Source organism: Colius striatus, chromosome 12, assembly GCF_028858725.1.
Source record: "Colius striatus isolate bColStr4 chromosome 12, bColStr4.1.hap1, whole genome shotgun sequence".
Taxonomy (NCBI): Eukaryota; Metazoa; Chordata; class Aves; order Coliiformes; family Coliidae; genus Colius; species Colius striatus.
In genome coordinates this window covers 23784208-23811822 of record NC_084770.1, presented here as the reverse complement: position 1 = coordinate 23811822, position 27615 = coordinate 23784208, and the positions used below count along the sequence as shown (strand labels likewise).

Here is a 27615-nt window from a genome sequence, read left to right as displayed (position 1 = left end):
TGGAGTGATGAGCATGTCTATTGGGGTGGAAGTCTTTGTGCATTAATGCATGATAGTTGCTGTGTACTGGGTTGTCAGATGTGTTTTGGTTTCTTCTCCCCACCAGATTGGCGCTTACTTTAGCAGCATATTAGCAGAAAAGCTAAAACTTAACACCTTCCAGGACACAGGAAAGAAGAAACCACAAGTAAATGCCAAAGACAACTACTGGCTGGTTACTGCTCGGTCTCAGAGTGCGATTCACAACTGGTTCACAGATTTAGCAGGAAGTAAACCACTGACTCTTTTAGCAAAAAAGGTATCAAAATACTCCTTCCTCTGTTTCTTGGATATTGGGTTGTACTGAGTCAGGCTGCAAGAGCAGGGCATTGTTTTGGCACACAGTGGACGTGGAGCAGTGCTGGAGGCAGCTGTTACTGTGCGGCGTGTTCCCTCTCTGCGAGGAGGGTGGCTGGGCAGAGGAAGACTGATCTAGCTGGTAAAAAGGTCCTTTGAATGGCTATGTTTCAGCTCAGGCATGTTTCTGTTATTGACAGACAGATTCTTTGCCTGAATGCTTCCCTTCAAGGGTTTCTTTCTCAAGCGAAGGAACAGTTTATGTAAATTCTTATGGCTGGGGAGGAGATAATTGGTGAGGAAGCCATTGCGTTAGTAAAAGAGCCTGCTTGCTGATTCTGGCCTCTTAGCATGCTCTTCACATTTACATTTGTATTAACAATCTTTATTAAACAGTCTTCTTAGCTGCATTCTTGTTTAAGTTTCTAGTCAAGGAGAATAATTCTTGCTGCTTTGTAGCAATGTCTCTTTTTCGTTAAGTCTGTCAGTTGCCACAAGTCCAGACAAGAGCTACGTGTGGGTTCCCAGGCTGGGGAAGGGGTCTACCACTCTGCAGGTAGTGCAGGGGTTGAGCAGAGGAGGCCTGGGCTGCCCCACAGGTGCTAGATGCTGTTTGGACTGTGTGCCATAACTTGCTTCTTGTTTCATTCCAGGTTCCTATTCTCAGTAAAAAAGAAGATGTTTTTGCTTACTTAGCGAAATACTCTGTGCCACTGCTGCGAGCGGCGTGGCTCATCAAAATGACATGTGCCTACTATGCTGCTATTTCTGAAGCTAAAATCAAGAAACGCCAGGCCACTGACCCAAATATTGGTAAATAAACTTCTCTAATGTCTAAATGTTGCTGAAGGGACCTGCTCCCCTTGTTCATGGCTTTGGTGGCACTAGGGCAATCTGTAATAGGAAGGGGAATAAACATTCTTTTACATCAGTTTGGCTTAGAAATACGTGTGAAAGAGTACAAAGAGCCATGCAGCATAAATACTGCCCTGTTGGCTGCCTTTCCTCATAGCTGATTCCTCCCCAAATGTCCAGGTGCGGCATCTGAGGAGATAACTGTGCTGCATCTTCACCAGGACACCAGTCTCAGTGGGGATGGCAGGAGTGGCAAAGGCTGTGCTAAGATAAATGTTACCTGGGAATGAGCAGAACCACCGATTTGGAAACCCTGGGAAGTGTGTATTTGTTAGCACATAGGTGGCGACATATTTCAGTACTAACCTTATTGCTGGCACCAGAGCAAGCCAGCAGACCTAGCAGTGAACACCTTTAAGGTGTTCAAAGGTGTGTTCACTATTAACAAAGCTGTAGTTTTACTCTCACAATTTACATATGTTGCCTATGGCTCCTCCACTCTCTGGAATGAATGTTTTCCTTTGTCCTCAAAATAACTGGGCTCAGAACAGACAATCACCCTGTTGTTTAGCAGTTGCTGTGGGCTGCTCTGAGAAAGGTCTGCATCTTCCTGCCAACTTGTTCTGTTGTTTCTTTCAAACTTTGCTTTGTATTTGTTTGGGTTTTGTTTGTTTGTTTGTTGTAGTTTTGTAACACAAACTTTCTCTCTGAGTTCCTAGTTAAAGCCTCCACAGTGTACTTTCTGTTTTCTAGCAAACATTCTGTGTTTGTTCTTTGATTATAGTTTTAAAAATATTTGTAACACCTGGTCTGATTTTTAGAGGCAGAGAGCAAGGGGGACACAGTGTGTGTAGCTGGCCAGATGGCAGACACCTGCCCAGTTTTCCAGTCAGGCTGGTGCCTCACTTGGCCTATGAGCTCTGGTAGGCAGCTGTGCTGTAGTGGGGTCGTTGCTGTTCTAGTGGGACAGTAGCACAGTTCCCCGCTCCTGACACAGTGGATTCGGGCTCTTTTCATCTGCTTTGGCACTACTGAGCAGGGATGGGTGACTTGCTCTTTCCTTCTCTCAGCTGCTTCTTCTTCTGTCCTTCACACCAAGGGATGCTGAAGTAGCCCCTCTCTCCAAGCTCTCGGGTTGTCTTCTCTTTGCTCTTGAATGACATAAGCATTTCTGGGGGTAGGCTGTAGCAGGAGGCTTGGAGCGGGCAGTGAGAGCAGGCTGATTGCTTTCCCAATCTGTCATTAGTAGCTCTGCTAGTGAAAAGGGAGCATCTGTGGCTCTCCTGGGGGGACTGAAGCTGTATACCAAGACTAGGGCTGTTCCTCTGCCTGGGATGTGTGCTCATTAGGAGGTAGGTGAAACAAACACCTTTCTTGTTTGTCTCTGAGTGAGGGAGAAAGGAGAGTAAGGGGGAGGTGAGGAAAGCTAAGGTTGTCCACCCCATAGCGACAAATTGATCTGGACCTGGTTTGTTGTGGCTGGATGTCCTAAGTCCTTAAAACCAAAGGAGTTTGTGAGGACTTTGAAGGTGTGAGGCAGTGGTGTGCCTTGGGCTAGGCAAGTGCTCCTGTTCTGGCTCTTCTTCACACTGGAGCTGGGCTGGCACCTGTGTCACAGCGAGGATGAGCAAAGCTGATGAGAAGGTCTGTGGGTTGAGGTGCCTGTGATTTTTGTCAGACAGGTTCTATGCTGAGGCAGGTTACTGAAGTTTATGTCCCCTGTCCAAATTCCCTCTCTTGCAAATGTTGTTGAGAGCTTTTTGCGAGGGAGTTTGCTGCATGCTGCTGGGCAGCTTTTGACTGTTCCCAGGATGTTTTGTGTCTCAGCCTCAGGTGACAGGAAGGCAGTTGCATTGTTTCTAACTCAGTGACACAGAGATATTGGCAATTGCTTTGGGAAAAACATTCTTTCATACTGTCACATGGATGAAGTTTGAAGTAGTGGGTTTGGAATTGTGTGAATGTTTTAAGCAAGTGTAGTGAAACTGCTCTGTGAAAACACTGAACCCCGGTAGCTTCATGCAGCAATTTCAGTGTGTTTGGGTAGAAAAGCATTCACATACAGTCTGTATATGTTGACAGAACTGCCAGTTACAAATGAAAAAGGGTAAAAGAATGAACGTGCTGGCTGAAGTGTGAGATGGGTAATAAACAGTGAAAACAGTTGTGTTAGAGAGTGGTGGTTCCTGTAACTCTGACAGTAAACAGGCTTAGGTTGTCAAAGCAACTGCATTATGTATTCATAAAAGAGTGTGCTCTTCAAAAATATGCTGCATGCTGATTAAACACAGCTCTGTCAGATGTTTATCTCTGAGATCCTAACAGCTACCCATGGTTGTTCCAGGTACTGTTAAGGGAATGCCTTGCTTATAATTCCTCTTTTCCCAAAGCTTTATGTGTATGACCAAGCAAGCTTATCTTGGTTCATTAATTTCTCCAACTACACTAAATACAGAGTCACTGCTGAAGCAGAGAGAGAAGCAGATCATTTTTAGCAGGTTTGGTAGGGCCAGGAGCACGGTGTGGAGCAAATGTCTGCGTGGCTGGCCCGACTGAGGCCACGGCAGCCCAACAGAACCTGCCAAAGCGCCTAGGGCAGAGGAGAGATGGTCAGCCTCACTTGCAGCCCTCTGCACTGTGCTGGTCACTCTGACCCAGGAAACTGCTCTTGAGCTGTTGCGTTCTCGTCAGAGTGAAAACCTGGAGTTGTCTGTTTCACAATTGTTATAGAGAGAACAGTTTTATATCCCTTTGCTTGTGCAAAGTGCTGTTGAGTTTTATGTTGGCTATATTTGGAGTGGGAAGGAAGAGGGGGATAAAGGTCCAGATGGAAGGAAGTAATGAAGTGCATTTATTTTATTGACTTCAAAGCTGTTTTGTTGCTGCATGCTGAAGTCTGATGAAGGAGACGCTTGATTCCCCAAAGGCACCCCTTGTGTCAGTGCTGTCTCTGCCCTGCTGGGCTGGCAGGCTGCTTGCACACTGGGCAGCGTCTGTGCGTGGCGCACAGGAGAGGCCCGTTAATTCACCACAGGTGCTGCATTGTGCAACTCTGTGTTTTTGGTGACAAAGTTTGTTTCAATTGCCACCGTGAATAAAAACCCTGTATCATCTGAAGGGTTCTAATTGTAACTTATTTTGTAGAATGGACCCAAATCATAACCAAATACCTTCGCGAGCAGCTGGCCAAGGTTGCGGACTTTTACCATGTGGCTTCCAGCCAAGGCAGCAGCTCCCTAGTGATGCCTCAAGAGATGGAGCAAGCCCTGAAGCAGTGGGAATATAACGAGAAGTTGTCATTTTATATGTTTCAGGTAATACTTTAACGAGTGCTGGTTGGGTTTTTGTAGGTTACTATCTTTGGAAAGTTCAATTTTAGACCTTGGTGAGAGCTTTTGTCATAAGATTTGCATAAATTGTAAATGCTCACTCGTTTTAACGATTCGATAGCTGGAAAAGCTTTGATTTGCTTACTGTGTGTGATTGTGATTGCAGCCATGTACTCAGTTATTCCCTCTCTGGTATATTCCTGTCTTTTAAGGGTCTTTTTATTGGTCGTGGGTCAGGCTGAGGCACATGAAGCCTTGGGTATTGTAGTGGTGGCCTGGATGTTGATTTCCACACGATTCCCTGAATAACTCTGGTTATTTCTACCCAAGGATAGAAACAGCAGGGGTTTATCTGTCAGAGCCTGCTGAATTTCAGCTGCAGAGACTGTTGGTGCAATCGTTGCCCTACTCACAGGGCTGCCATGATGGGGTTGGTTCCTGCACGTGTGGTGGTGGGTGAAGATTTTGGTAGCTCCACGCTGATGTGGGTAATGAGAGCTAACCAGGAATTCAGTGGAGCTGGCAATTACACACCTGCTGGTTTAGTGCTCCCAGTTTAAGTGTGGTGTGTTGTTTTAAATCCTCTAAGGAAGGAATGCTCGAGAGACACGAGTATTTGACATGGATACTGGACGTTTTGGAAAAAATCAGACCCACTGATGATGATGTTCTTAAGCTGTTGTTGCCACTGATGTTGCAGGTACGTGTGTGTTTTAAACCCAGAATCAGTACAAGTGTGACTCAGGCATGTGAAATGATTTGAATATTTGTGGTGGTAAAAATCTATATAAACAGTGTTGCTTAGGACAGTTTGGGAAGTATATTGGACAGTACTTGTTTAGGATTTCTAAACTCCTTCAAAACATTTGTGCTTTCTAGTCCTTAACTGGATTTGGTAGAAAGAATCTGTTACCGTAGCTGGTCCTGGAGGGCAGGTGATGTTTTTAAGAGACATCTGTGATTGAACTGTTCTTCTCTTTCTTAACTTCTGGACTGTTAAATATTGCAGGTAATCCCGCCTAGCTTATACTAGTTTGTTGTTAAAGAAAGTGATGAATACATGGAGCAGAGTGTGTAGTGAAGGCTGTGCTTCTCTGACTTGCAGTACTCGGAGGAGTTTGTTCAGTCAGCCTACCTGTCCCGCCGCCTGGCCTATTTCTGTGCCAGGCGCCTGGCGCTGCTGCTCAGCGATGGCCCGAACCTGGCAGCTGCACACTCTCCTCATGTGGTCATGGGACCAAGCAACCCTCCGCTGGCAGCCCCGAGCCCGACTGCCCCTGGCCCCGTGCTCAGCCCGGTACAGCTGGCCTGCTCAGATTTCCTCTCCTGCCCTCAACACCGTCCACTGGTGTACGGACTTAGTTGTATGCTGCAGGTAGGCCAATGCTCTGTTGCTCTCTTTTTAAGGCTATAACGTTCATTGGAAGATAGAATGGGGTTTGGGTGTGACGAGGTGTGTTAATTGTGGCTTCAAGTGTACCTGCATCTGTTAAAGGGTAAGGACTGAGTGGGTCTGGGGGGAGCAGGAGTGTGGGTTCTCCACACCAGCTGAGGCATGATGGTGGAACCACCTGGAGAAGCTTGTGCTGTCCGTGTGTCTGTCACCTCTGCTGTGGGAAGAGGCAACTCTGCTGCCAGGGACGGCCAAGCCTTTGCCCTGTGGTGAGTGTTTGTGGTGGCAGGAATGCTCAGCATGTGTCATCACATTCTCCTCACCAGTGACCCTGTGTGGTCCTCCTGGACCCCGTCTGTCTGTGCAGAAGACAGCATCGTACTGACTCCTGCAAGCTCTCACCTGTGAGAATTTCCTTCCTGCTTCCAGCTTGTCACCGAAGGTGCCACTGCAGGCCGCTCTGTTTTGATTTTGTCAGAGTTGCTAGCAGCTTGTATTGCCTTATCAGCTTCCACAGTTTCTTTTAAAAGCTGCAGAACAGAAGAGACTGTTCACTTGTGCTTGTGTCTCTGCAATAGCAGAACTGTGGAGAGTAATTATTTTCTAAAAAAGGACTTGTTTGATGAGCTGCAGTTGTTTGCCTTCATGAGTGCTGACCTGGTGAGGCTTCCTCAAGCCCTCCTGCTGTTGTGTGTTCAGCTGTCTATCTGTGGGGGTTGCACAGAGATGTCCTGGTGCTGGTTGTAGGAGTCTGCTGGTGCTTGCAGGATCACAAAACCACAGAAGGAGTGAAGTTGGCAGGAACCTTTTCAGGTGATGTTGTCCACACCCCCACTCAGGCAGGGTCAGCCAGAGCAAGTTCCCCAGGACCATGTCCAGCTGGGTTTTTAACGACTCACTGTCTGCCTGACCTGTTCCAGTGCTGGACCATCTCCCCAGTAAACGAGTACTTCCCTGTGGTACCCAGCTCCCAGCCCGAGGGCTGCTGCTGTCTTGTAGCTGTCACGGTACGGGAAGCCCAGAGCCTGACGGGAGGCTGGGCTCAATGCAGGGAGGGCTCAGTTGGCACTGTCTGAGGAAAGAAAGCAGCAGAGTATCTGCATCCCTCTCTCCACTCAGTGTGTGTGAGTCAGGGAGTTACATCCATCTGGCTCTGTGTGCTGTGACTTTTTTCCTCTTGAACATGGATCTATCCTGGGAACATCAGCGTTTGTCTCTGTCCTGGGCTGCTGGGCTACGCTTGTGTACCCTGGCAGCTTTACAGCTCTTCCCTACTAGCAACACAGATGGTAACCTTTCTGCTCTTCCCTTACTATTTGGGTTTGTGTATGTGTGTGTGTATCTTCTCTGCTCTTTTTTTCTACCCCTTTTTCTTGTGCTACCAGACGGCTTCCGATGGCAGCCTGGATTCAGACAAGCTCTCAGTCTTTTCAGAGGAGCATTTCTCTAGGCAATGCTTTTGCTGAGGTGCCACTTTGTAACCCAGATTCAGGACTAGACAAGCTTCCCAAGAAGTAATCCAGCAGCCTCAAAAATAAGCACCTGTAAGATCAGTTTCCATCGTTTTAGGTGGTATTTAAGGTCTGGCCCCCAAAACACCAAGGCATTCTGCTTTTGCTCTGTACAATACCAGCTGCTGCAGGGTAGTAGGGACTTGCTGACAAGGCATTGTAAAATGACTGGTCAGTACCAAAAAGCCTGTCAGTACAAAATCAAGTTCATGGTGCATTCCAGTGACTCTTTGGTGCTTTTGAATCTTGCCAGAAGAGTTGATTTTAGTTAATTCCTGAAATGTTAATTTTTTCACGTGTAGCTTCTTTCTGCAGCTGAACATCAAAAGGTCTTCTGTTTTCTAAAGCCTGCTCATGTTTCACAGAGAGGTTCTGGCTGAAATTAACCTCTGGTGACGTTCTTTGGCAGCATTATGAAAGCCATACAAATGAGAACTGAACACCTGTATATTTAAATGTGTTTTAATAATGAAGAAGGAAAATCACATAGTTAGAATTTGCTCAAATGACTGTTTTAAAAGTAATTGTGCCTAGGCTTATCTCTTTGTTTCTTTCACTGTAGTAGTTAGACCAAAAGTGACTCTAGTCTCATAGACTCTCTTATTGTTGGTATTGTCTATCATATGTGTTTAGAAAAAGAAATCACTTCTCCTTTGTGCTGTTGCTTGCAGACTGTAACTCTTTGTTGCCCAAGTGCCTTGGTGTGGAATTACTCCACAAACGAAAATAAGAACGTTAATCCAGGCTCACCTCTGGATTTACTTCAAGTTGCTCCATCCAGTTTGCCTATGCCAGGTGGAAATTCAGCATTTAATCAGCAGGTAAGCTTTCTTCATTGTCAGGTTGTTAAGATCCGGTTTATATCCCAAACAATGATTGTGATCATTAAGACAACAGCCAGTTTAGAGATTTCTGTAGTTTTAAGACTAGTGTTGCACTACTGTTGGTGACCTGACATTGTTCTTCACTCAGGTGCTGATTTTGTGACAATATCCGGACTTCTGTGTTCAGACATTTTCTGTTATTAAACTCAAGTTACGTTCAGGTCTAAAATGGCAAATAAGAAGCAGCTGGTTGAACCACGTTGTGAGACGTGACTTTTCAGACATGCTTGAAAGTTCACTTGCTTAGGTGGGAGAGATGGTTTACTGTGCAAGATGATTCATAACAGACAAAAATGTTTGAACAGAATGTTCTCCAGTGCCTTGTTTCCAAATGTAGGGAGTGTTGTGGAACACCATAGGATATCTTACTCCTGCTGAGAAAGCTGTCAGAAGCTTGAAATGAAAATTGAGGCTTCCCAGCTCTAGCTAATTGGCAACTATTTTATTTACAGGTTCGGGCAAAGATTTATGAGGTAGAACAGCAGATAAAACAGAGAGGTCGTGCTGTGGAGGTGCGGTGGTCTTTTGACAAATGCCAAGAGTCAACTGCAGGTAAGAAAACTCAATGATACAAACACTGGGAGCTTTAGGATTGATGTATGTTGTTCTTTGAGTCTAACCCTATTGCACTATGGTTAATTCTAGTGGTAGACCTGACAGATGTAATGCGTCTTCCTGTGTAAACCTTTTTACCTCCTCTCTAACCCCCATCTCTAGGGGTGACCATCAGCAGAGTGCTGCACACCTTGGAAGTGTTGGATCGACATTGTTTTGACAGATCAGATTCCAGCAATTCCATGGAGACACTTTATCATAAGATTTTCTGGGCAAATCAGAATAAAGATAACCAAGAGGTAATGGTTATATTCTCCTGTCACTTTTTATTTGTACTTCTGAGAAGTGTGTGTGTGTATTTGATACAAAAGCTTCATATTTTCTTGGTGTATTTTTTCTTTACCACTGGTTTATTAGGAGGAAACAACTCCTTGCTGATGTAATTGAATTCTTCAATCTGTGTACTGTAAACTTTCTGGCAGAAGTGATCTATCAAGGTTTTGTGGTTTGCTTTTTTGGATGCTGCCAAGTAAAATTCCAGGTTTGATATCAATTTACACAGATGCAAAAGTTGTTAGGTTATGAAGTAAAGTATTCTAAACCCACCTACTCCTATGGCTTTTTATAGTTTTACCTGTGTTCCTAAAACCAATTTCAGAGATTATTTTCAGAGTTCCTGAGGGTAATAACAGTTGTAGAACTCCTCTGGTCTGAAGGTCTGACAGCCAATGACTTGTTAATATTGCAATTACATGGTAAGAACGATGTAACCTCGTGGGTACCACCGTGTGCACAGGGAGTAATACAAAGGACCTTACACTCCTCATTCTGGCTCACTGACTTGAGGAGAGTTTCTCAGTAGATTTGGCTGAATAGTGAGGCTTTAAATCTAGAAATCTGTGGCATGGCATAAAGCAATACATTCACTTTCATTTGAGGTGGTACTGCAGAGAACACTACTGGCCTTATTTATAGCTGCAGGTATTTCCCATCTGACATTTCCCTGACTCAGAACATCTCCTGTGCAGAGCTCCAGAGTGGTGGTTATTGTGGAGGTATCTTTATCTAAAGAAACCCAGCCAACATTTTGTATTGCTACCACAGAGTTTTGACCTAGAGTAAAACTGCATTGTACTCATCCAGATATGGGACACCTTTGATCCCTTTCCATCCACTTTTAAAAATCATTCCCTCTGAAGGCTCGAGTCAAGTTGTGCAAAAATAGATTCAGAAGAGTGAGCCAGAGAATGCAATAGTGACTTTTTCATAATGTCTGTGAAAATACTCTTTAAGCTCACCTGCCTTTTCCCTGTGGCTTAGACTCACTCAGCTCTCGCTTAACTTTTGGACTTCCTGTATGTTATTATCTGTCGTTATCGTCACAGATATGACTGAGGAAGGGATTTGAGAAAGGATGCCTGTGGGGGTTTTTTTTCCCACCCTCTTAACTTGTTTTGTTTTGGAATGGTTTGTGAGTTGGTCTCCTGGGTACAACAAGACAATTTGGTTAAGCATGGCTTGAAATACACCTAAACAGTTGGAGGGCTGCCCAGTTAAATGAAACTGCAGACTGGTATTTTCTAGCTGGTAGGCAGCAGTAAGTGGATGAAAGGAGAGAGCACTTGACTTTTAAGGACTGATACTGAATTTCTTGACATCGTTGTGTAGAATCCTGAAAATTCATGGATATTTGTGCACTCAGATTGCTTTTAAGGTTTAGGTCTCTGAACTTGAGTTTAGATTTTGCTTCTCATGTTGTCTTTGAAGTCCAACTGAGCTCTTACGATTGCAAGAGATGCTCTTCATTGTAGAGTGAAAGAAGTCCTGTTTTGAACTTGGTTCTCATGAATAGGACTTGTGACAAATCCAGAGAGTTAATATTTGTCTTTCTGAGATCACTTTGCTGGAAATGAAGCAAGTAAAAAAAAAATCCCACCCCGCTGTGTCTGTGGGAAAGGAGGCCTGAGATGCCTTTTTAGTGCAGAAGCCACAATTCAGCAGCTTGTTCCTGTGTGAGGGCCCTGCCTCTGAACGTGCTGAGTGTGTGGGGGGTACGAGAGAGCAGGCGGGTGAAAATGGACAGAAATGTCTGCAGAATTTGCCACAGGCACTGAGAAAATGGAGTGTGTTCTGAGCACTCTTGTAATGTTTTTCATAAAGCAGTTAACATCAGTTCAGTTGCTTCAGTTGCTTCATTTTCCAAAGCTTGTTTGTGTTGACATTTTGACCCTTTCAGTAAATCTGCTGTCAAGATTCCTGCTCACCTGAGTGTCTAAGGGAAATAAAGTACACGGCCTCTGGAAAGGAAAAATGTCTTCTCTGACTTAAATAACTGATGGGATCCTTCAAAAGAACACACTACTTGTTGATTGGTTTTATGTTCTACAGCTTCAAAGCAGTGGTTAATGTTGTGTTGAACGTAGTCTCATCATTTAAAGCAAACATGGGAATTGTACTCCACCGAAAAAGGTTTGTCTGTGAGCTGTTGAGTGCTGGGGGGTGTGTCAAAGTGTTCCTGTGCTCCTGTAATGACTTTGTCCCTCCTGGGCTGCAGTCAGAGGCATCTCTTTGTAGTCCACGTTTCAGTCTGCACTGCTAGCCTCAGTGCATTGAGCTGCTTTAAAAAACAGACTTTGGAGGGCAGTGTTTCTGTGGAGAGCTGTACACCTTGAGAGCTCCTTTGTTGTGGATATGCAGATGTGGTTTCCAGTGGAATGAGCTGTCATGACTGTTTCTGTAAGTGGAGCTAATTGGCCTGGGTTTGGGATTCTGAGCCAGGCTTCTGTGCATGGCACGGGCCATTTCGTTTTTACAAAGCTCTGGTAGTGCTCTTCTTGCTGGCTCTTGTAATCTTTCCTCACCCATTTCCTTTAGAAGGGTGGTTTTCACTCATAATCGTTGCTGCCTTGTACCCTGTATTTGTATTTATATAAATCTGTCCCTTCTGATGCCATCTTGAAGTGTTTTGCTTTCACTGGGACCTGTGGAAAGTTTGGGAAGGGTCTTGTCTGTGGGAGAGCTTCCCAAGGGAGCTGCAGTTCCTGCCTGCCCATGCCTGTTCTCTGCTCCAGCGCCTTAGGTCTTGTCTTCCCTACAAAATGTCGCCATTAAGTAATGTGTGGACTCATCTTTTTGTTTTCCTGCCCCTACGGTTTTAAGAGTACAAATGTGAGATTAATGCTGCTCTTCCAGGTGGTAGTTTGAGCCCCTCTGAGATGTGACCTGTGCTTTTCCAGGCTACACCATCTGGAGATACCAATGAGACAAATCCAGAGTCATTCAGGGAGGAGTTACTGAATTGCATTCTTAGCATGTTTAAGTGGGCACAGTGTGGGAGGGGCGGAAGCTCTTGTGTGACAGCACAGGGAGGAAGGAAGCCCTGCAGCGTGCCACGGGCTGCTGCACACATACTGCTACACGCCTATTCACTGCAGGGCTTTTGGCTGTTGTTTGTATTGCAGGGACTTGATACAGCTTTCAGGTGTGTTTGTGTGTTTTTCAGTCAAAAGTAAAAGAAACTATTAGGTGGTTAGACAGTTCAGCTTTCCTTTTCTCAGCAGGCACAGGGCTTCATGTTCTGAGAGCCCAGTGGTGGGCTCTGGTGATGGCAGCTTGCCCAACAAACGGCTGTGTCACAGGGCTCAAGGAATCACCTGCACTCACATAACGTTTTGCTTTTAGTTGCTGCACGTGTCAGTTCCTGAGAAGCAAACTGACTGGTTTTGGGCTCATAAAAGTGGTGTGGTTGAAATTCTTAGATGGATGCACGCCTTGATGTTCCAGGTACTTATGGTGGGCTTTTTCTGTCTTTGGCAGAAGTTGTGTTCTGCATATGTGCGAAACTGCAGAATCAATGCTGTGAGTTGTGAGGTGTGTAATCACTTCTAGATGTTTGATTTGTGGTGATGTTGGGTTCTCTGTCTCTGAAAGCATAATTCTGCTTTTTGTAAGCGCAGATCTGGGGAGTTACATTTTTGCACTAACATCACAGTGCTAGCAGATTACTCATTTGGAAACAGAATCAACTGCCTGCGTTTTTTTAACTGTAGAGCTGTCTCTTTCTAGTTGTTTAACACCATCTGAAAAATACCAGATTGCTCCTTGAAAATAAGCTGCTTGAAGCAGATCAGTCATTCTCCTGAAGTTCAGGTAGAACCACTGAGGACCACATTCTGTAGCGAATTTCTGTAGAGCTCAGTGTGGTCCTGACCGGGATAATTTGATATTCCTCTCTTGTGAGTTGCATAAATGTCTGTCCTTTATTTGTCCCTTTTGTTAAGGAGTTTTAATACAGAGCTGCACATGGAAGTGCTGTTCAAAAAAGTAAGAATTTACAGCATTTCTTGAAATAACTGAAGTAATATCCAGCTTTAACAGAGAAAGGCTAGCTTGTCCGGGGGTTTTCTCTTTTCCTTGGGCTGTCAAGTAAGTAATTTGTGCTGTTTTAGTTTGGATTGTGTTGTTTTGTTTGTTTTTGTATTTTAAATAAGAAAGGACAGTGACAGTTGTCAGCCCATTACCTAAAACTCTGAATGTGCAGTTTGCTGTTGATCACAATGTTATTTAGTTTCCACTGCACTCATTGTCAATGAGCTTCATGAAAAGCTGTAAAGCAAACAACCAGGTGTGGAAGAAATGTGCTTGGGTAAATAGCCCTTAGCCCTTGGTCATAGGCAGTTGGATGTATAATTCAAAGGAGATGTCTTGTTAATGACAACCCATGAGTATAGGTAGTGTCTGTGGTAAGCAGTGCCTGTGGCTTTCTGGCATCTGGCTCTGTAACCTGGAGGTGCCGAGGCTCCAGCGGTTGTGGGAGCCCACCCCGGGGGAGGTTGGTCTCATAAGACCTACCTACCAGCTGTGCCTCTTCCAGGGGCTTGCTGGGGCACAGTATTCCCATTTCATTAAGCAGACCCTCAGGGTCTGAAGGGCTCAGCGGTGGAGGCAAGCCGAGCCCTGCCGAGTCCTGTGTGCACAGTGCTCAGAGGCGAGTGGCACAGGCACCAGCTTGCAAGTCATCCTGACTAGGACTTCAAAAACATGGGCATGTGAACCTTGGTTTGAGTTTTGTTTATGTTCTTGTATAGGGTTCCTGGAGCTTACACTCTGGGCTGTTTTCACCTTTGCCTTCAGGCTGCCGTTGCCATTGCTGGCCCGAGCAGGGGGAGCAGCAGTGGAAGTGGATAGCTCACCGACTGCAGGCTTCCGTGGTTTGCTTTTCAGCACTAAGTATAGTCTGGGGGCAGTTGAGGAACAGGCTGATATTCTTGTCTGAGTACCTCAGGCAGTGTACATGTGCACATGTGCCTCAGTGTCTGCCTGGGTGCTGGCAATGTTTGCACAGCGTGTGTGTTCCCTGGGGGAGAAGCACCCTCCTTCCTCTCAAGTGAAAAGTAATGGCAAGCCAAAAAATTGGCTTTGGTCTCCTACGAGTTGATGCTTCCCAAAAACCTAATCCCTTTCCTTTGGGCCAGAACAAGAACATATAGGAACAGCTTTATAACCATTTTTTCCTTCAGAAGTACCTACCCCTTCCTTCAAATGTCTCTTGTCAGGATGCCCCTCTGTGCTTGTCCCCTTCGGCGTTAGTGTCCCACTGCCTCACCTCTTCAAAGCTGTCCTTCCTTACTTTCTGAGGGGATTCAGTTGTAGCAGCATCACCTGCTCCTTGCTTGGGTGTTGTGTGTTATCTTGAGAAACACGCAGTATCTGTACTTCTGTTGTTAGCCGGCTGCATCCGATCACAACAGCGATGGCATTACTGTGTCACTTCCTCTGGGTAAGAGAAAAGCATTTTCCCCTCTCCCATCTGCTGCCACCACCCCACTCATCTCGTATGTCTCACCCGCCTGCCAAGGCATATTTACAGGAAGCTGCTCTGTGATGTGTGTACACACACACCAGCCTTGTTTAGCATACCTCTGTGCTTCTGCTCTTCCTGAGAGGATCACTGGGATGCCTTTGAGCAGTAACTTTCATGTTTGTAGGTCTGTAATTCTTAATCACTCTGGAAGATGCATTTACTTTCTGAGGGTTCTGTGCTTGCCCCGAGCCCCTCCAACAGCTCCCTGTGAGTACAGCCTCCACTAATCTTGGGGAAAGAAGGAAAATCCCATCTGCTTAATTTGCAGGTGGGTCTGACATTGAAGTGTTCAGGCATGGCAGCCAACTTGGGCAGGAGTGAGGACATGCAGCAGATCCTGTTCAATAGCACACAGGAGAAAAGTTGTGCCAAAATGTGGGTGGCTAGTGGGAACAGAGGTAGGGTGGCCACTCGGTAGATACACACACACACTGTACTCCATTGCTGGTCTGTAAATGTGGCTCTTGTAACGATGTGTAACAAGAAATTGTCTTGAAGTTGTCTGTGTATGGTCAGAAATAAATGGAGCTTGTTTGGATTTTCTTGACTTTGCTTATCTGATAGATACACCTCTAGAGGTTAGGGGGTTTTGGTTTTGTTTTCTTAGTCCATCAGTGGGATGTAAGCAATGGTATGGAAACAGATGAAGGAGGAGGTGGAAGAATTTGTGTAAGGAAAGTGTGAATTCTGTGTGGTTAATGGGGTTCAGAGGCTCTGTGCCGTGTGCTTTTCCTGTTTCTCTTACTCATGAAGCAGATCACCCTTTTCTGTGTTTGTGAAACAACATTACAGTAAAGGAAAACTTTGCTTTGAGTGTCAGCAATGTGAAAACTGAGATTTGGCTGCCAGATTATGTCTCATTCCAAGTCAATATGAGTAAAGCAAATGTGTGTGCCTGTCAGTACTGAGGAATGAAACCCAGCTCTTGTCTTTGTCCCTGAGAACACTGGTTCCTGCAAGAAATAAGCCTGTTGACTGGTGTGGGTGACAGGGTTTTCTGTCTCTGTTCTTACCCTGAACAGGTAGCCCCAAACGACGAGGCTGTGGTGATGCTGCTTTGCGAATGGGCCGTGAGCTGTAAAAGGTCTGGTAAGCACAGGGCCATGGCTGTAGCCAAACTCCTGGAGAAGAGGCAGGCAGAAATTGAAGCAGAAGTAAGTTATTTCCACTTCTAGACTAGTGTGAACAGTATGCCTTAAGGTATTTCTAAGGAGACACCAATTGTGACAAAACCAGTGTTTTGTGGCGTTGGAGCACTGGGGATCTCTGTCATCAACTTGCAGTTTTAAAATACAGTTTTACTGTGTTGTTCCTGCCTCACTTGCACTGAAATCCACTTGAAACAGAGGCCTTTGTCCTGGTTATTATTCTGCTTAGTGTAACTTGCATAATCAAAAGGAGCTACATTTTGTATTTGCACTTGGCCCTGGAAGTTCTGTATGTTAAACCTTTGCATTTATATGAAGCTGTGTTGTTGGAGGTGATGGTATGTGTCTCGGGCATTCCTTCTCAATAAATATCCAAAGTGATTAAATAAAACATGTTAGAACATGTTAGAAATGACCAAACTAGTTAATGGGAAAACCCCATTGCTCTAGAGCCAGTCTGGGTTTTCTGAAGAGATGGGAAAGTCACATGTGTAGTTGGTTCAGATGTAGACGTGTGTGTAGATAACACGCTTTTTGTATTTACTTCACTGTACAGAGATGTGGCGAATCTGAAGTCCTAGATGAAAAGGAATCTCTGTCTTCAGCCTCCTTGGCAGGTTCCAGTCTTCCTGTTTTTCAGAACGTCCTGCTGAGGTTTTTGGATACACAAGCTCCCTCATTGTGTGAGTGTTGTGTGATTTCATGCCAAAGCTGGTCAGAAGCATCTGGGCTGCTGTGTGGCTGCTGAAGTTGCTGGTTTGCAGCAGTGGATGTTTCAGGTTTCCATGATTCCCTGTTGTGATTTCATGGGCATGTTTCTAATGAAATCGCTCTCCCCTTTTTGAATAAAAAACCTTTTCACAAAAGGAAAATTGGCAGAAACTGATGTTTATATCTATTTAAGCTGTAACAGATTTGGGCAAATTACTTGCACTGTATGCATGTGTAACATGAAACGCCTCTTTTTGTCACATCCACATATGAAGTGAGTGACTGAGAAATGACAAGTGTTAAAGTCAAAAGCTGTTAGCTGGCAAATAGGTGGATCGAGAAAAGGGTCTTTGCTTATCCTGTGTTGCTTTAGGAAATGACTTGCTCTAATAAAACTCCCTGACATTGTAACTCGTGTTTCTGGTATCTTAAGTACTCCTTGTTAGTGCATTTTTTTTTTCCTCTGGTGCCCTCAGTGTAAGTGGTTTGAAACATGCCATTGAAACCTCATAACATCCGAAAAAGGAGAAACTTCTTAACAATTTGTTACAGACTCTGAGGCATTGACATAGCTCTATTTTCATGCCAATGGTGACCCTGGTTTTAGTTAAACCATCCAAACTATTTGTGTTATTTAGCCCAGTGTTTCTGATGTCTCAAACACAGTGTCATCCCTCTTTGCCTGGGCAGCTCTGCAAGGCAGACCTTTCTGTGGTACAGAACAAGTTAAATATAGCTGTGACAAATGACAACAACAAAACTTTACATGCTGTGTTTCTCTAGATTCTGCTTTGCCACTGGCAGAATCACATACATTGACTTTAATAAACTTTTTCCTCGTCTGTGAGCACATCTAATAGAAAAAATGCACTACACTGTCAAGCTTTGATAAAGCAATGCTTCCACACCTTGGAGGCCCAACATGCAGAGACCTTCAGCTCTCTGAAAACATTCTGACAGGTTTTCTGCTACGAATACAGAAGCACTGTAGACAAAACAGTAACATTTACCACAGTGCTGTAACTCGAGAGGAAATGAAAACCATTGGGTGGTCTGTTATAATCCAGATCTTCAGCTTTACTTTATCCTCACACGAGGAATGTCCTCACCCTCCTCCTCCTTCTTTTTAAGGATTTTTAAGGATTACGGTAGGGTTTGCAGTTTGGATCGTTTAAACCCAAACACCTGTAAGCTGAAACTACAGACTAACCCTTTTATTTCTGTTTCTTTTTTTGGGTAGCTGACCCCAATAGTGACCGTGAGAAGACAGAATTTGTGAACTTGGTGCTGCTGTTTTCTGAATTCACTCGCCATGACGTTTTCTCCCACGATGCCTACATGTGCACTTTGATATCGCGCGGAGACTTGTCAGTCACTGCAGCGACCAGACCACGGTCACCTAACGGGGAAGCTCTGGATGAACACTATTCTAAAGACCATGATGTGAAACTGGAGGTAACACTTCATACCATTCCTCTCATGTTTGGTACTCTGTTTCCTTGGACGCAGGTTTTCACCAAAGTATTAGTGTTTCAGATGTGAGATGTTCAGGTTTTTTTGTGTCTCCTTGTCTCTTTCTATCTCTGAGAAGGATGGAAATGATCCGTTAGCTCTGTTCTTGCATATAGCTGTAAATATTGCCATTTTGGTGCACATACACTTAACTGGGACAAACAACAAGGCACAACATAGACTTCAAATGAACCAGTGGACACCTTCAGGGATGGTGACTCCCCCATCTCCCTGGGCAGACCCTTCCAGTGCTTAATAACCCCCTCAGTGAAGCAGTTCTTCCTAAAGTCCAGTCTAAACTTGCCTTCGTGCAACTTGAACTGATTTCCTCGTGTCCTCTCATTCATTACTAGAGAGAAGAGACTGAGAGGTGCAGTCCAGGTGCAATCCAAGCCTGGCATCAGTTTATCTTTTCTAAAGCTAGTGCAAGAGGAAGGCAATTTCAGGCCCAAGACAGTGGGCCGCGTTTGTACTCGTGTGATGAGTTGTAGCCTGTTGTTCTGTGGCACAGTCTGTGTGGAGCTGGTGGGCAGCTAAAGCACCCTCTTGTATTTCTTTTTAATTTCTTTTGTATATCTCTTACATCTGTCCTATGGCCAAATTAGCCCAGAAACATAGGGGCTTTCTACATGCTGCCTTTTGTGGTACAACAAAGCAGGAGATAAATCTTGGGAAGGTACAAGAGTCAGCTCCCTGCTCTGCAGGTGTCCCTGGAGCAGGATTACTCTTAGTGGTACCCTGTAAAGTTTTGTTTCCTCCCTTAACTCCTGCTTTTTTCAATGCTTTTGTGGATTTATGCTTGAGAAATACTTCTGTGAATTAGGACTTATCATAAAGGTTTAAGAGGTCTTAATTTAAGTACTTTTTTCTTAGTTCTTAAGTAGGTGGAGTGCTGGGGTTTACCTCTGATGGGTTACGGGTCTTCAATAAAATGTGGCTGACACTTGTTTTTCTCTCTGGCAATTATTAGGATCATGGTATGATGGAGCACATGGGCATTGGCTCAGGAACAGCTGCAATCTTTGATGACGTGGACAAGAGTGACTTCAAGGCAGAATTTGGGTCGGAATTTCCAGTAGGTTTAACTTTGGATTTTCTGCACGCCTTTGGTGTCTGTGCCTGCTGGTTGCTGTTGCCACTGAGTGTGTCTCCATGCCCTAAACACCACCTTGCTTCCTCTGCTGGCATCATCAGTCCCCATGGTGGTCTGTGTCTGGGCATTGCCTCTGTGCTGCTGCTGTGTGGCAATGTGCTGCCCTTCTCTGCCTCCCCAAGCTGTGCCCCTCTTTCCTTCCTGCCCTTCCTCCCCCTTGTCCCCAGCATATGCAGGGTGCTGTGCACTACAGTTAAGCATGAGTAAATACACAGAACTGCCCATCTTTGACATCGAGGAACCCCACTGATACAATTTGCTTTTCAAGTGACTGTTCTGTATTTTGTCTCTGTCTTCCAAATCTCTTTCCCCTTGTCTTTTACCTTACTGTTCTGTTAGCCTGATTCTGCTTTACTCTTGAATGTTCTAATTTCTCCCTTTAGACTGGTCCTCAGTCTGCATCTGCGTGGCCTCTGTGCTCAGGTCTATCCACGCAGATGCACTGGCAGGATATTGGAGCTCTGTTTTTGCCAGGCATCTGTCATACTGGTGATTTCAAGCATATCCTGCCTACAGTGTCTCTTGTCACCTTCTCCTTCACCTGTTTCAGTATTTCCTCTTAGTCACTGGAATATCTCATTGTAGCTTCTGTATCACAGCAGCATGAGATGTGTGGAGCTTGCTCTGAATCATGATGCTTATTTCCCTGACCGAGTACTGCTACTTTAAAATCTGTCTGATATGGACATATGCATAGAGATATAATGGCTGTGTGTGTCTTAAATGTCATGCTCGATTATGATTGCCCTTGCTTGGTCTGTCTTTGAAAACCTCACTTGCTTACAACATAACTGTAAGCCAGAACAAGACTGTGTGTTTGGGTGCAGTTGCTGGGTTGTGGAAGCTGGAGGTTACACTTACCTTAAACATTTGTTTTACATGACTTAGATTTTTTCTCCGATGCCTGGGGAGTCTTGTGAGAACGTGAGCTCTTCTTTAGACAGAAGAATTTCAGTTACCAGTGAGAAGTCAGTCAAGAGGGACAGACTGAGAGAACTGATTTTCCCATCCAATTACGACCTCCTTCGCCACCTGCAGTACGCCACACACTTCCCCATACCTCTGGTGAGTGACCCGCGTGCATCTGGTGCTGCCTGGTGTGGCAGCAGAAAGTTTGAGTGGGTGTCTGGAGAGACCTGGGCTCTGTGGAAAGAGCTGTGGGGTCTCTGGAGAGAGCTGGGCTGTGTGGGAAGAGCTGTGGGGTCTCTGGAGAGAGCTGGGCTGGGTGGCCTCTGCCCAGGTGGTGCCAGACGGTTCTTCAGCGCAGCCCACGGGCACCAGTGCCTTGTCAGAGAGAGGTTGTCTGGAAGAACTCATCAGAGGTATCGTGATGGGTGGTGACTGCCTCAGGTTAAGGAGATGGGCACCACAGCCACGGAATGGTAGGGGCTGGAAGGGACCTTTAGAGATGATCCAGTCCAACCACAGTGAAGTGACCATGTTCCCGGGCCTGATAAGAGTTTGCTAAATAGAAAACTTGATATTGTAGTTGAACAGACAGATGAATACCAAAGTGTCTGAAAGAAACAGTTCTGAAATGTAAGGGACAGGATGATGTTATTTCCTCCCACCCACTCCTTGCTGTTTCTAGTGTGGATTTTTGGCTGCTGCTGTTGTGTTTGTAGGCTCATGGGAACTGAAGAAAGCCCCATGAGTAATGTTCCAGGTCTCAAACCCTCATTCAGATGACTTCTCATGTTCTCTGCTGTGCTGGGAAAAGGGCACAAATACTGAACAACCCTTGATTGGAACGTATCTACTCAACAATTGCCATTTTATTTTCTAAACAACAAAATGACAATTTTAAATGACATTAAATCCTGTCGGTGCAGGAGGTGCCACGTGACAGTGTGGTGTGCCAACCTCCCTTTGCTGTGCTTTGGGTTTATTGTTCTGCAAAGCTGGGATTCTCATTCATTGCAGGTGAATTGTTATGAGAACACTGAATGAACCACGTCTGTTCAGGACAGTTTTGAATGCTTACTTAAAGTTTGATTCATGTTTTGCCCAGGATCAGAAAAAAAAGGGAACTTGATTTGGCTTTGTTTCTGAAATACTTTTGGTTTGCGGATGGAACTGGTTGAGGTAGCTAGATTTTGCCTGTGCAAATTGATTTTTAGCTTCAGGTTGATTATTCTCATATGCATTGTTTTGGAAGTAATGGCAAATTAAAAAAATAAAAATGGCTGGTTTATACAATTTTATTTAAAAAACCAAGCAGAGAAAACACAGCAGATGTTTCTACTTACTCTTCGTCTTAAGTCTCCCTGAGTTCTCTGTAACAACACGTTAGCTTGCTTGGATGCTCGTGGAAGCAGCAGCAAGGACAGGCAAAGGGACTTGTCATGAACAAGCGATTTATTTGTAAAAACTGCAGGTGTGATGTAAGCAGAAACAATAACATTCAATCAACGCAGCTTAAAACCACTGTCTGGAGTAAATAATGCCCTCTGAATTGGTGATGGTATAGCTGTGTATGTGAAGAACTGCTACTAAGTCATCTCTTCACCTGATTGCACCAAGTAACTCAACTGTAGTAAGCTTAGGTTATTTAGCTTAGGAAAGGTGAGTGCAGGCGTTTACCATAAATAACTGGAAGGTGTGTTGGAGTCTGAACATACTGCGTTCTTAAGTGCTGCTGATCCCTGGCAGGTCGTTGCTGGTACACTGCCCTGGTTTGGGAGGGTGTTCTGGAGTATTCCGCTTGTTCAGACCCACTGTGTGACCGTTTAACAAAGCAGCTGGTACCGGTCAGGTTTCTTCCTTCTGCTTGGGCTTATGGTTCAGCAGGGCTGCTGCCCGTTGCAGCTGTGCTTGCAGATGCACTGTGGCTGCTCATGCTGCGGGTTTGCACTCTCTCCTGATGTGTTTTAGAACTGGTACTTTGGCATCTGCTGCTCACTGTTGCGTCGTAGCTCCTCACTGCTGAAAGCTGTCACCTCTTTGGGTGTTGTGAAAGTCTCAGCAAACTTCAGTCGGAATGATGTGGAAAGGTGGTAGTACAGAATAGGGTCAAAGCAGAGGTTTGATACTGCAAACAGCAGAGTGCTTTCTTTAGCTTTGAAGAGAGCTCGTTTCAGAGAGCAGCTGGTTATGGTGTCGCTTTGGCTCAAAGTGTAGGGGATGCGGACGATGTGGTACGGAACAAAGCACAGCAGGTAGCCTGCAGTCACCAGCAGGATGTTGATGAGGGCTTTCCTCACGCTCCTGTAGCTCTCGCTGTATTTCTTTCGGTAGAGCTGTCGAACAACGAGGAAATTGGAAATCAGGATCACAACTGAAAAGTTCAGGAATATTGCTGTGCAGATGAAGTTAGTGAAGATGTGCCAGTCTCTCCCAAACTTTGTTTTGAAATCGATGCATCCTGCTCCGGGTCTTTCTTCCACGGTTTTTATGGGAATGGCCATGTTTGGCACTGTTATCAGGAGAACCATCACCCACACGACTGCAGACAGCATCTTGGCAAACCCAGGCTCTTGGATGCGGTAGATCTTGCAGCTGTGCATTAGCTGCAGGCAGCGATCCATGCTCACAAATCCCAAAAATATGATTGATAGGTACATGTTCAGGTAGATGAAACAGGCTGTAACTTGACAGTGGAATATTCTCAGTTTCCAGGACGCAACTCCTAGGTCAACAATAATCTTTACTGGCAATGCCAGTGTCAACAGAAAATCTGCTGTTAAGAGGTTAATTAAGTAGATGCTCATACACTTCTGCTTCTGGCCCTTTTGTGTGAAAGCCCATAGCGCAAAACAACTTCCAATAAAGCCCATAAGAAAAATCAAGTAGTAAAAATAGGTAAAAGGTTCCATTTCTTCACTGATATAGCATTGTGAGACATTGCTTGACATTGTAAACTTCTTGTGCCCGTTGGTTTTGCTGCTAGGAGATGTGTAGAACCTGCAGAAAGAACCAAGAAGGCATCAGTGACATCAGCTTTTGCTGAGCAACAGTACTTGTACTCTGGGAATTTTGTTTGTTTCATATCATGGGAAAAATGCAATTGGGAAGAAATGTTTTTTTCTCTCTCTTCATGCTGTTTCACAGATATTCAAGAGGGGTCTGTTCTCATGTCAGGAAAGTTTGGCAGTGCGTTAGGGTTTGTTCTTGAAAGCACAAAAACTGCTGAGAACCTTTTGCACTAGAGCAGTCTTTCTGAGTGAGTGTTTGCTTGAGTTTTGCTGCAGGACAAAGAGAACTACTGCATTTGCACATTTTCTGTTGTAAAATACGTATCCAGGTGAGCATAATTTCTAAACCAAAATGATTGCAGATACTCTAATCATTTACACTGGGAGGAAAAGCAGTTAGTTTCTTGTGCTTGTCTCTCTGCAGGTGGTCTCTGTAGTCCTGAAAGCATGTAGCTGAGTTAAGTTTGGGTTATGTGCATTGTGAGGGGCAAGCAGGGCTGTTGGGGCTGCTTGTCCTGAGGTGGTGAGAGCTTCCTGTGCTGTGCACAGCACAGCTCTCCCTGGGGCCGAGGGGCAGCCCAGCACCCTGAGCCTGAATCCTGCCCTGGACCAAGGATGCAGCATGGCTGCACCCAAGCAACACCGAGAACAGGCAAAGCAGGGCTCTTCCCTTCAGTGCTTAAGCGTGACTTCCTCTGTTTGGCACAGCTTGTGTTTCAGGCTGTATGTTTACATAGATCTAGAGAGGCTGGAACAGACAAAGACTAAAAGCAGCACGTACCTGTGTTAGTGGTCCCTGGGGTCTTCTGAGCATTAGTCTGCAGAGCCTGATGTCTCTGGGCGACTGCTCTCCAGCCCAGTAGCGTGTTAATCTTTTCCTCTGGCTGCCTCTGCTGGGTTTTTAGAATGTGCCTGTGGTTTCCAAATGTGCTGACTGACGCAGTTAAAACCAACATTCAAATAACCAAACCACGTGGAAGTTACCTAAAAGAGAGGCGACAGAAAAAAATGTAAGTGCTCACGGAACAGCCTGGAGAGCCCTCCTGTTCCTGTCTGTGGGGCAGGGGCTGCAGCGGGGCCGTGGGCACGTGCTGCCCTGCGGGGCAAAGCTGAAAGCGGCTGGGCAGGAGCTGGATTAAGCTTAGAATCATAGAATCACAGAATCCCAGGCAGGTAGGGGCTGGAAGGGCCCTGCAGAGCTGCTCCAGCCCAAGCCCCTGCTCAAGCAGGTTCCCCTCGCTCAGGGGGCACAGGAACGTGTCCAGGTGGGTTTGGGAACCTCCTGAGAAGGAGCCTCCACACCCTCCCTGGGCAGCCTGGGCCAGGGCTCCCTCACAGTAAAGTTTCCCCGTTACACTACAGAAGCTGGCTTGTCCATGTGGCCAGTAGCACGAATGTTGACAAAGATGGCAATTCAAAATACGCTTTTGTGGAAGAAAGCTGGTCAGAGCTGCTCAACTTGTCTATGTCAGAGCCAGCGGGGATGGTGAATGGAGCTGATACCTTGTGGACCTGGGGGCAGTGGGATTTTCACTATCTTCTCCTAACTTGAAGCCTAAAGATCTAAATGTAGATGTTAATCGTGTTCACGTGTGTAGGGGTGACGAGACACGTGGTTTGGTCAGCCCCAGCATGTGGAGTTTTGATGTAGTTGTTAAGGGTTCGTGGTTCTTGGCCTGGGGCTGCGCATGTGTGACGTCAATGGCTGTTTCTTTGCTTTTGTTTGTAAACATTTTAAACTTTGTTTTCCTCCATGTGTCTTACATTTAACATCTGTCTGGAGTCAGGGGTTTGCAGTGTAGTTGGTCCTCATTCATTGCAACATTGCTGCATGGAATTCCAGTGGATCTCACTCCAGTGAGTGATATTTCCATTCTAGAGTTGCAGGTTCAGTGGCACGTAGGGATTCTCCTGACAACAAATAACATTCTAAACCTTTGGGTATTTGCCAAGCACTCTTACAAGTAAAAATGACTCATTAGAGACAGAGGGGAAATGTTTATAGTTCAGTTTTTGGTTTTTAAATGAGGAGAGAATGTCTAGCAGCAGGCTTGGGGGCTGAGGGACTGACGGTACTGAAACCCCCAAGTGTGAGCACTGTGTTGGAGCTGAGAAACCACAGGAGTTTACAAATCACCTACCAGAGCTTAGTGAAGAAACAGATTAAGCTTATGACTAAACTTAAAACCAGACTTTCTTAAAGTTCAGACCATATTTGTCAAAATGTTTGCAGAGCTTCACAATCTGGAATGCTCCTGTGTTCAGCTTTGAGCAAATGTGGACTAACTTTACGGGGCTGGGCTCATCATGCAAAGCTGATCTGTCCAGACTTGTGTCTACCTATTTGGTTTGTTTTAAAGAAACTTGAAATGTAGCCCTCAGTCAATTTTTTTCCCCTCTGTCTGACTCCTCTTTTCTACAGAGTCAGTTTACAACTCAGAAAACTTTTCCAGGTCTAAAACCATGAAGTGATAGTGAAACCTTTACTGAGAAATGGTCTGTACTTCCTACAGAAGTGTTTCAGGAGGAGAATAAACAGGAGAATGTGTAATACTGGGTTTGTTGTGGTTCAGTGTCATCCTTTTCCCATCTATATTATATACCTTTCATATGAGGAAAGGCTGCAGGAACTGGGGCTGTTTAGTCTGAAGAAGAGGAGACTGAGGGGAGATCTTATTGACATTTATAAATATCTAAAGGGTGGGTGTCAGGAAGTTGGGACATCCCTCTTTTCTATAGTAGCCAGCAACAGGATAAGGGGTGATGGGATGAAGCTGGAAAACAAAAAGTTCCACTTAAATATAAGAAAAAACTGTTCTACTGTTCAGGTGAGGGAGCCCTGGCACAGGCTGCCCAGGGGAGTTGTGGAGGCACCTTCCTTGGAGGTCTTCAAGACCCACCTGGACATGTTCCTGTGTGACCTGATCTAGGTGAACCTGCTTCTGCAGGGGGGTTGGACTAGATGATCTCTAAAGGTCCCTTCCAACCCCCACCATTCTATGATTCTGTATGTCTGATTTAAAAGGCTGCTTTAGTTCGTCAGATGCTGCAGTTGAAGTTGCACTTCACATCATAAACCCCTCTTTCTGTTTGTTTAAACTTTACTGAATTTTTGTATTTGGATCATGAATTTTCCATGATGCCTGCTTAGGCTGGCTGCTGGGATGGTGGTGGTGAAAGGAAGGGAAGGGGATGCTGGTGTGAGTGGGAATACAGCCAAAGTGATTGAAGCATTTCTGAGAACAAAGCTAGGAAAAATAACATCTAAACTTTAAAGAAAACCCCTGAGTCTGATGGCCTTTAAAATAAGCATTGAGGGCCTTGTGTTTTCAGTTGGACACACCAGAGATTTCTGTGGGTGGTCCTTGTGTCAGAATCACAGAATGGTGGGGGTTGGAAGGGACTTCTAAAGATCATCAAGTCCAACCCCCTGCTACAGCAGATTCCCCTCGTTCAGGGGGCACAGGAATGTGTCCAGGTGGGGTTGGAAACCTCCCGAGCAGGAGCCTCCACACCCTCCCTGGGCAGCCTGGGCCAGGGCTCCCTCACCTCAGCACCAAAGGACTTTCTCCTTGTGTTTTAAGTGGAAGGTTTGAGATTTAGTTCTGAGGTTGAGTTCTGATTTCTTGGGCATGTGTTTGTGCCTGTGCAAGCCAGACAGATGTGCACGGGTGGAAATTCTGCAGTCAGCGTCTGATAGAGAGCTGATGGGAAACCCTGGTTTGATCATGATTTCATCTCATTTACGTGATGATAGACAGGAAAAAACCACCAAAACGCTTGAAAACCTTACATTTTCTTTCAGCTTATCTTCAGATTTCAGAGAAGCCTTCAAAGTCAGTGTTGGAGGCACCGTAATGAGCAGATGGAACACATTAGTCCTGAGAGAGTTTTGCCCTCTCTCTACGTGCAACTGTCCCCGTCACTGATTCAGTATTGAGGTGCAGAGAATCGTAGCATTGTTTCAGCTGGAAGAGACCTTTAAGCTCTTTGAGTCCCAGCTCTGTGAATCTTCCAGGAGCAATCTTTGAGCAGTGTCTTTGCCGTCCTTTAATCAGGTAGCCAAGATTTCTTTTTTTCCATATACAGTCCTGTAGGAACTGTCAAGTTTAATGTTTTCTTTTACTGCTTTTCATGACTTTCATTGACAAATTAAGGGGGTTTTTATGCCATTGTAATGTCTGTATCGTCAATGAAAAATAGGTGTCATTTGGCACAGGGTGTTACGAGTTGTGAGCAGAAACAGCTATTTCTGATTAAGAAAAAACAGGTGGATTTCTTAATTTCAGAGCACTAGGAGGTAAGATGTGTTCAGTGTAGCCTGTGCCATTGGGCCTGTTGGAGAGGGGGCATCTGCCCTGCGTGGCACACAGTGCTGTGTGAACTCCAGGTAGCCACGTCCTGCAGGTGAAGGTCTTGCCAGGCAGCAGCGCACAGGCTCCTGCTGTCAG

The 27615-nt window shown here is 45.3% G+C and overlaps 2 protein-coding genes across 2 annotated transcripts in view; one reads left to right on the top strand and one right to left on the bottom strand.

Annotated features, from left to right (window-relative positions):
- MED12L (mediator complex subunit 12L) overlaps positions 1-27615 on the top strand; it is a 124073-nt gene that overhangs the window by 7536 nt on the left and 88922 nt on the right. The window contains exons 3-15 of the mRNA XM_062005483.1: positions 107-298; positions 990-1149; positions 4336-4505; positions 5110-5220; positions 5626-5895; positions 8096-8245; positions 8761-8860; positions 9026-9162; positions 15749-15880; positions 16431-16557; positions 17826-18040; positions 19068-19172; positions 20139-20315. Of these exons, the coding sequence (XP_061861467.1) occupies positions 107-298; positions 990-1149; positions 4336-4505; positions 5110-5220; positions 5626-5895; positions 8096-8245; positions 8761-8860; positions 9026-9162; positions 15749-15880; positions 16431-16557; positions 17826-18040; positions 19068-19172; positions 20139-20315 (2046 nt within the window). The remainder of the gene's footprint in view (positions 1-106; positions 299-989; positions 1150-4335; positions 4506-5109; positions 5221-5625; positions 5896-8095; positions 8246-8760; positions 8861-9025; positions 9163-15748; positions 15881-16430; positions 16558-17825; positions 18041-19067; positions 19173-20138; positions 20316-27615) is intronic.
- Positions 21543-24017, bottom strand: GPR171 (G protein-coupled receptor 171). Its single transcript, XM_010200761.2, has 2 exons — positions 23946-24017; positions 21543-23153 (listed from the first exon to the last, which is right to left on the bottom strand). Exon 2 carries the CDS (start codon positions 23102-23104, stop codon positions 22121-22123), a length of 984 nt encoding a protein of 327 aa, XP_010199063.2. The 5' UTR covers positions 23105-23153; positions 23946-24017; the 3' UTR covers positions 21543-22120.

What these genes read in the sequence shown, in the direction of transcription:
- GPR171 (XM_010200761.2), bottom strand. Translation starts at nt 23,104, where the DNA reads ATGTCAAGCAATGTCTCACAATGCTATATCAGTGAAGAAATGGAACCT.